This window comes from Parambassis ranga, chromosome 13 (assembly GCF_900634625.1).
Source record: "Parambassis ranga chromosome 13, fParRan2.1, whole genome shotgun sequence".
Lineage (NCBI taxonomy): Eukaryota > Metazoa > Chordata > Actinopteri > Ambassidae > Parambassis > Parambassis ranga.
In genome coordinates, this window is record NC_041033.1 from 7,927,877 (window position 1) to 7,937,004 (window position 9,128).

At 40.2% G+C, this 9,128-nt stretch overlaps 1 protein-coding gene across 4 annotated transcripts; it reads right to left on the reverse strand.

Moving 5' to 3' along the window:
• Positions 1 to 240: 240 nt before the first annotated feature.
• On the reverse strand, positions 241 to 8,848 carry LOC114444869 (uncharacterized). 4 transcript variants are annotated; one of them, XM_028419738.1, is made up of 12 exons: positions 7,497 to 8,008; positions 7,325 to 7,415; positions 5,974 to 6,050; positions 5,574 to 5,683; positions 2,790 to 2,891; positions 2,567 to 2,709; positions 2,380 to 2,464; positions 1,855 to 1,999; positions 1,411 to 1,604; positions 1,187 to 1,325; positions 904 to 1,022; positions 241 to 661 (listed from the first exon to the last, which is right to left on the reverse strand). In XM_028419738.1, the coding sequence occupies exons 3-12, from the start codon at positions 6,038 to 6,040 to the stop codon at positions 365 to 367; spliced, it is 1,401 nt and encodes a 466-aa protein (XP_028275539.1). In that variant the 5' UTR covers positions 6,041 to 6,050; positions 7,325 to 7,415; positions 7,497 to 8,008; the 3' UTR covers positions 241 to 364. The 4 variants fall into 4 exon arrangements, with proteins under 4 accessions (XP_028275539.1, XP_028275541.1, XP_028275540.1 ...); XM_028419740.1 differs by lacking the exons at positions 7,325 to 7,415; positions 7,497 to 8,008 and adding an exon at positions 8,654 to 8,848; XM_028419739.1 differs by lacking the exon at positions 7,325 to 7,415 and having other exon boundaries at positions 7,497 to 8,153.
• Positions 8,849 to 9,128: the final 280 nt, after the last annotated feature.

Here is a 9,128-nt window from a genome sequence, read left to right on the forward strand (position 1 = left end):
ACCTTATGGGTCAACTTAATATATTGCTGGGTAAATTTTACCTATAGAGTGGGTTGTTTTTTGACCCAACCTTATGGGTCAACTTAATATATTGCTGGGTAAATGTTACCTATAGAGTGGGTTATTTTTGACCCAACCTAGTCAGTCAAATTAACCATATTTCTAAATCAATGTTACCTATTACCAATTTGTTTGCTCCAACCTAGTGGGTACTCATCCTAACTTGATACAGTAGATTAATTTACTTTGGAACTGTTTATTAGTCAAAATTCAGATTCTGACAACACATTTCTATGTAACAAAACACAGGTAAATGTCAGTGGAAACCAAACAAACCAAACAGTCTTCAGAGATAATCCACACTCTAGGTATGGGCAATGGCTGTCCTCAAAAATTTGACAGCTGAAGATTCTTGTCCATTTATTTCATAAATGCAGTGCTGCAAAAACTCCCATGTGGGTTGGCACTCCTTTGGGTAATTCGTGTCAAAAACATAAAAAGACTTAAAGCACAGGTCCACAGCTTCAAGCAGCGAGTCAGTCTCAATGGCATGGCCTTCCACAACCAGAAATGTTTGAGACACTCTCTCATGTCCCAGCGACAGAACGTGTGGAAAGGTGTTATCCACATTTGTCAGGTACTCCACTATATTGGTTCCAACCTGTTAAATAACATATCAGAAGGTTAGTGTCATAATAAAACAGAAATTTATATTCATATCAACATTGAGTTATTGATATCATATATAGGATAAATGTTGTGAAAGCCTTTCTAGTTATCATCAGTGTTCAACTTAGTTTATATTTATCATTAGATGTGTAGTTTCTGATACTTACTGTCAAGCATTTTAAGAAGTAAAAATCCTCACATTTATTAAAAGAAATATGTGAAAGATAAACTTACAGGCTGCATGTTAACAAATGCCCTTTGAGACTCCGCTGTCGTGGGTCTCACAATTTTTCCACCTCTTTTGAAGAGTGATGGGGGAAGCAGGTTTGGTAAGGCCTTTAAAGCTCTCTCACCTTTATCAAATACACAATACATAGTGCCCCGTTTACTAGTGCTGTTTGTGATTTCCATTATGATCAATTATGGAAAATATATTGTGGATGGAATATGGATAATAATTAATTATAATAAGAACATGTTTCACAAGATGGATACATGGATAATACAAATATCTTACCAGGTGTGACATCATCTGGCACAACATTTATTTTTCCCTCTCGTTGGGCATATTTTAAGATTTTGTCTGCAATTGCAGGCCACTTCTCAAACATTTGTCCTGCTGCCTCAGGATGAAGTTGCTGAAAGTCTTGCGATATCTGATAAATAAAAAAAAGAACAAATTAATTACGATAGCACTGAGAGTTCAATAAGTACATAATAAAACAAACTTTTTTAAATTACCATGCCAGGATTGTCTGTCAGCCTGGGAAACTCCCTCAGGATTTCACTGATGGTTTTGGAGCCGTTACATCTAATCCATTTGCTTCTGTGTATGGAGGTTTCCTTCATCTTGGCCTCCACTTCAGAGACTGGATATTTGTTAGCTTTCAGCCAGGCAACCATCTCTCGAATATTTTGGGGAGATGAAAGTGAATCTGTTGAACAATAGTAAAGGCAGTAAAGAGTGTGAACTTGTTTGTGAAAGTGGTTGTCACAATTAGATGTTGATTGGCAAGAGAACAAAAACATGAGTATAAAATTACCATCCCATTGCTAAAGAACGGCTGCTAAATGTATCATACAACCTCAGCAGTATCTATAGTCCCTCAAACAACTACCCTGCAACAGAAAAATACTGGAAAAAAATCATGTAAATGAACAAATAATGAAAATATGATACCTTACCTGGTGTAAGGACAGCATGGTCCTCTTGTGGTTCCTGTTGGCGCGGGCGAATCAGGCTCCTCATACGCTTTCTGACATTTCTCAAGCGCTCCTCCAAAAAACCTGTAGCAGGTCTGTGTTTTCGGCCAGGTGTGTACCATGCTCCCTGTGACATAAGATCCAATTCAGCTTTAAGTGTAAACCCAATAATAGGTAATGAAGCAATTAACAAAAAATGTGTTTGTGTTAAAAACCACATTAATGGAACACAGTTGCCACATTGCCAAATTGACTATTACTCATTTCACTTCCTTGCTGTCCTTCCATGGCACGCAATTTTTTTTTAAGAACAAAATAATTTGACAGTTTGTGACATCTACATAACTCACTCAACTCTTAACTGAAACAATTACAGCCTTTTCCTTGAGTAAGGATGTACAACTAAACACATTTGTAAACAGTTCAAAAACGCACATTTTTAATTTATGCATTTACTTTATTGGTGGGATAAAATATACTGATTACTAAATATCTGGGTGAACTTACATAGCTGCTGCCTGTGTCATCCTTAAGACATGGAAATTCATAAATCAACGCCATGGCAAGTGCTATCTTAGTGTCTGAGGGTGGCCTGTAGAGGATAGCATTTAAAAATGGGTAGAAAGGTTACGATGCCATTATATAAATCAACTGCATTAAAATTTTATTTTTTCTCCTTGCAAAACTTGCTTACATTTCGCCATGTTTTTCAATAAGGTGGGATACCAGAAGTCTCACAAGAAGCTTCCTCTCTTTGGATGTAATTGATTGCTTCTCATCCAAAGTGCTTAATATAGATCTCCCTTCAAGGCTACCTCCCAACATTTGGCGAATCGCCTATATTGGATATAAACAAATTACTTAAAGATTTTTACGCATTGCACTGTTATCTAGGTGCTTAGAAAATTCAAACATACAAATTCTGGATGAAGCACCACAGTAAGCAGAGTTGTCGATGCCACCGTTTCAACATTCTTTTCTGATAAACATTGATCCTTTGTCGAACAGGCAGCTTGGAGCTATAGTAAGGAGGGATTCAAAAACTCATCATGCACTTAAAACAAACATTTAACACAATACATATAATTCAACACCTGATCATAACATTGTGAATGTCAGATGAAATGAACAGCGTCTTAAAAGATTCTGTATCTAAGTGAAACATATAAACAGTCATCATTATCCCTGAAGGACTTCACTGCATGGAGAGTGTGATAGTCAAGGAGGGAACCTTGATCAACAGCAAACACATCAGTGGTTGCTGTTACACCGTAGGCAAAGAAATGCTTCTCAAATCCTACTGTATCCCATTTTTGGATGACAAGCTTCACTCTGTCACCCAACATGAGAAGGCTTTTCACTCTACCAAACTGGGGCTCGCCATCAGCAGTGTAAGACAGAAATACTGTGGTTCCAGGTTTGTAGTGTGTACCATTTACTTTTACCCAAGCTGGCACAAAGATCTCTGTAAAGGGTGGAATATCCTCAAGACCATTTTGTACATCACAAAAGCCATCCATTACGGCAAGCAAAACACTCTGGCCTGGACCAACCTCTGTTTCATTTTTAAACACAGAACCAGAGAGGAGTGAGTAGCATAGCATCATCTGATGCCGAAATGCCATAGTCTTACAAATATTCTTAAAGTTACAGGTGACATGGCTGATGCGTTTAAAGAAACCATGTTTGGCTTCAAATCGCATCGACCAGAACTGAACAAGTGGTCCCAAGTGTAGGATTGCATTTGGATAGTGCACCATGAGGTGGTGCTTCGGGCGAAGATGCAATCTGGGGTACAGCTCAAGGAACAGAGAGTGATGCTCATCAATCAGTGCAGCCAAGTAAACTACAGCCTCTGGTGTAATGGAAGAAGAGAAAATCAACTCCATACATTCCAGAAGGAGAAGCAAGAGCTCCCAGTGCTTGTTTTCTTCAGGAATGAGGTCCCCAATCATACATGGCAACCATCTGAGGAGACACCATGTTTGCGCTGCAGACTGATGCATTGCTCCTTCGGGATTTTTAAGTTCATTCTTCCCAATCAAGGATGGCTTATTCTTCAGATCAGGAAAGCCATAATCAAAACTTGTGATCCGGAAGTTGAGTTTTTCAAGGGTCAAGTGTTTGTCCTCAATCAGTGAAGAGATTACCAGCTTCAACTCATATGGCCCCACCCCTTCCAACAAGTCATGCATTATGTCTGCAACTTTGTTGTCTGTGACATGAAAGTAGGACAGACTGTTTAGGATGCTGTCTCTTTTAACACCAGTCTCAGACACATTACCATGACAAACATCTTCAGCATGGTTTGTTTCATTTCTTATCATGGCAAGATCCTCTTTTGTCTGTGTCCTTGTGATGTTCTTGTGTGCCTTGCACATGCGACAGAAGAAATTACTTGAGAAGCTCTCAGTAAAACCTAGAATGGCATTTAGGCCAAGATTGTCCCCACACACCTGTGCAACAGAAAACCTCATTTCACCCTTGAAAAGAGGTGTGTTGAGGGAGATGCCAGTGATCTCAAGATCTTTCAGCTCCTCTACAATTGACTGTAGAACACTATCAATCCCATAGGTTTTTGCATCATCTGTTCTGTAAACTGCTATGAGAAAGTGTGATGAGAGTTTTGATAGAAACTCTGGAGGCAGACTCTTGATAGTGAAGTAAAGGAACCCCAACTTGTGTACCACAACCTTTGAGCCTAGTGGGTTAACTATTTCACAGTCATCGTTGTACAAAAGAAGTGGAACAGACACATTGCTGGAAAAGAGACAATGCTGCTTGCAATACTTCCCATCATAGAAGTCTATGAGTACTCCATTTTCTCTTTTCTGCCAGGTGAAGATGGCCTCCAAAATGCCAGGGATCTCAAGCAGTTGAGTTAGCAGAGTTTTCAGTGGGACACGAAAAAACACATCCTGAACAGCAACCTGTCTAAGTGTCCCAGTAGCAGAGTCCCTTCTCTGCACATATGAGACTCCAGGCAGAGCCTGCTCTACAGGCTGGATAAAGTATCCTGACTTTGCAAAATACTGCATTTGTTTGAAGTCTGAATCCAAACCTTTAAAGGGGCACACTGCCTTATCAAAATCACGGGCAAGTTCTTGCACCTCTGGGTCATCCCGATGGCCGAATTTCGCAAAGAGAGACAAAGACTTTCTCTGAAGTGAACCCACAATGTCTGAAATCAAGCAGGATGTCTGTGCAACAACAAAATTGACTGTACTATATGTCTGTGCTGCCTTGGCCTTAAGAGCTGCTAAAAACAGAGCTACCCGCTGTGTTACAGTCTCTGGCTGCAACTCGTCCCAGAAATCATCTTCGTTTCTGCCCTGTTGTGTAGGAGCCTCAGATGTGTCTGCATTTGCTAACTCTCTATCAATGGGACCTGAGAAACACTGTACAGACATTGTTGTGGTACCAATTAAATGCTGTCCAGTACTTTGGGCACTTTCTTGGACAGAATGTTGAAGAAGATGTCGTCTGAATGACCGAATATATCTGAATGTCCGTCTGCAGCCATCTTCGCAGCATTGAAAAAAGGACGAAGCGGTATTAACACCATGAACTGCCCTTAAATGAACAAACAGTCCTTTTGCATGACCAGGGATTGCCTGTCTGCAGCGAAAGCATGTGAATGACATTAGAGAACTTACCTTTAATCTTTACCAAACTTACAAAAACAAAAGCACTTTACTCACAAGCTCCTTGTGATGTTTTTGAAATTTGAGACGTTGACCAATTTTTGGAATAAGATGCTGCATGGCAGCATCATCCAGCAAAAGGAAACTCTCCTCATCCACTTCCTGCTCTGAAAATTAAACAGACAAAAACAGACAGTTGTAGTTTTGAGTCCACACACAAAATATGCCACAGATAAATGAAGTCAACTTCGGCTTAGTTGGTCATAAAACCAAGCACATCAGCTGAAGAAAAAATTAAAAAAACACCTTCTGTTTAAATCTAAAAAGTTAGTTAGTTTACTGTAGTATTGGTGTAGCTCTTCAGGAAAGGCTATTTACAATGAAAACCCTCATAACATGTGCTTGCATCTTGATAGACGTTTTAGCAATGTTAACTAAATATTAAATATTAGCTTACCTTTGAATGTATCCAACAGGGTGTCCAGCTGCCATTCATTTAATTTTGTTTTGACAAATTCATCCATCAAGTCTGATCTAGAATAATTAGAATCAGAATCAAAATTACTTTATTCATCCTCAAGGGGAAATTCGGGGATAATAATAATACAATATTATTTATAATTATTTATAATATTTATATAATAAAAATAATATTAAAGATAAAATGTTTAGGCAATGAAACAGTCTAACTTTGTATATATAATTTGCCAAGAAACATATGCCAAAAATATGTAAACATAAAAAATTTAATCTAATCTAATAGATGAAAATTGGTACTTCGGCTATAGGGCGCTGCCATATTTTCGACGCGTCACTGTTGTCGTCATGCGTCATGTGATTCGGTACAAACGCACAGCAGTGAAACCTATTGATTTGTTATTGTTAAGAGAAGCCGGTCTGTTTGCAGTCACTTTTAACTTAAATGCATACGGCAGCGATTCATTCTCCTCTAAAGACACAGAGACCCGCAAATAAAATCTATTTAACGATAACGTTAAATAAAATTTGTTGTTAGTGTTTATTTGATTGATTATTTTATTTACATACCATTAACGCATTAACCACAGAAAGTAAACAATAGTGTTACGCCTCAAATAGATTTTGGGAAAAGGCCGCTAGCTTCGGGACTCTCCCAGACGCTTACTCCTGGCCCACCGCTGCTCTTGCCTTTCACACAAACACACAAAAAAAAATCTGTTCCCCCAAAATGTACCACCACTATCAAGCTGATCCTGCCAACAACGCCAAATGTTATGTGGCTATGAGACCAGCTGAAGAAATGATGAGAAGGTGGGACTAATCAAATCAATTTATTAATGCAATCAAACAACATAAATTTGCCCACCTCCACTACCCCACTTCCAAAGAATGGCCGCCCGGAATGAAAGAAAAGTCCACCCCACACTTTATGAACACTGCAACTGTGATTCCACCACACACGTGAGTCAGGCACTGCAATTGTGTTTCACTGCACACGTGAGTATTTAGACACTGCAACCGTGTTTCACTGCACACGCCTGGCAGGTCGTATGGAAGTAGGGTAGGTACGGATTAAGGGGAAAACAAAAAAACGAAATAACAATAAACAAATTAAGAAAGAAAGAAAAACTAGTCCGCCCCAAAGGCACCTCCCAGTTCTTTTGTGCCACACACCGGCTCACTTGCCGGGCGGACTAGACAAAGAAAAGAAACCGACAATTTGCATGCTATGGCAAGAGCAGCGATGCCCATCAACCCGACGCTCTGCAACAAAACAAATACTTTCTTTTAAAACCTCTTTACACTTTATTAAATCATGCTTAAAATACCTGCAATATAATTAATAATCCTTAAAATACATGGCATCTGCGTGACCAAACTACTTGTGAATACCGTCTACTTCTTTGCCTGAACATCCATCTGTAATGTATAAAACAAAGTCAATCAACCACCCGTCAAATACTTTAAAACAAAAAGGTAGGCTACAGCCAACCCGCATACCTGTATGGCCTCCCTGCACGCCAGTGTGGAGCAAGGTGTGCACCTGCCTTACTCCACCGGGCGGAACCAAACCCCGACACCTTTGTTCCCCCGTACAAGGAGCCCTATATATGCGGGTCGACTTACCCTCCCCTTTTTCCCGACCTGAGGCAAATAGCACCCGCTACAGGATGTTTGTGTTTAATACCAACTCACACAGTATGAATAAATCGATGCGATGTCAAGTCAAAACTCACGGACGTAGTCGCGCACCTTAAATCTTCGGTGCGGCTTTTGGAAAATGACGGCTCACTTGACTGCAGTCACGATTGCTGTGCTCACACTGTACGGCTGTATGGTGCGATTGTCGGCTGCGACTTCAGGTGATCACACTGAACCCGAAATGAAACATGTCTAACCCGGTACTGTTGCTGTTTCAAAGAAAAAGTCAGTCAGAATTTGTGTTGCATGCTGCTGCATCACCTCTGTCCTAAAGCGATAGAGTATAAATATATCTCTCTCCATGGCTGTGCTCTGTCCAACAACGTATGGGCGCCGCCATGTGTGTTATCGTCTGTAGCAACTTCATGGAGGCTCAGAGACATCGCGTATTCGGCCAACGCATGCGCAATAAAGGAAAAGAGACTTCGGGCCGTATATCTACTTAAACAGTGCTTTACTCTTACGAAGGGCAACAAAAATATCAAACATGTCAGAAATTCAACCGATCATCCGATTGCCGCTCGTGCCACTTTAACCGCCTCCAGTAAGCCCATGTCGACTGACGCACGACAAAGCTAAAATTAGGCCCGAGTCAAACGGACAAGTCTGCAGTGTGCTGCGTCCCTAATGGTCACTTTAAATGCTAAAAGAAGGATTCTCATGTTTGTTTTTAATCGAACTCGGTACTAAAGAGACTTACAATATAAACGGACACAAAGGTTAGGACTGTGAATTCAGATAAAGACACACAATGTATTGGCTAACTTTATACTGACGGCTTGTCTTAGCTAGCATATTTGCTCTGGCATACGCCAACCAACAAGTATCACGGCACAGAATAAGAAATATGTACACCACAAGCATTATAATTCAATATTGCGACGATAAGTGACAATTAACATTAAAATAAACACAATATGGTGACCTTAACCGACAAATGAAGAATATTAACCTACCAGAAAGTCCAGCAGTTGTTTCCCCTGCCAGCCGAAAAAACTGGAAACTTCCATGGGCGGGAAAATAAATGACACTGTGGCTGGGTCAAAATAACCCAACCAGATGGCTGGGTGGTGAAAATGCCTTTGATCCAGCATGAGCAACCCAACCATTGGTTCACAGTACCCCAAACAACCCAGAATGGTGACCCAGCATAATCAACCCAGCAATGTGTTTACAAAAATAACCCAGCACTTTTTTGAGTGCACCTGGGTTTTATGCCATGTGCAGAAGTGAGGCAGTTTTTTTTCTCCTGATGCTTATACTTGTGCAAATGTGTGGGTCTCGAACCCAATTAATTTCTAATAATTACAACCCACGGGGCTGCGGGGATCTCTGCGTCGCTCCGCTCTGCCACTGGGTTCAGTGTATCGTAATAAAATATGTATTGAGAAAGTGCTTCAGAAGAAGGAAGAAGAGGAGAGTGAGTTATTG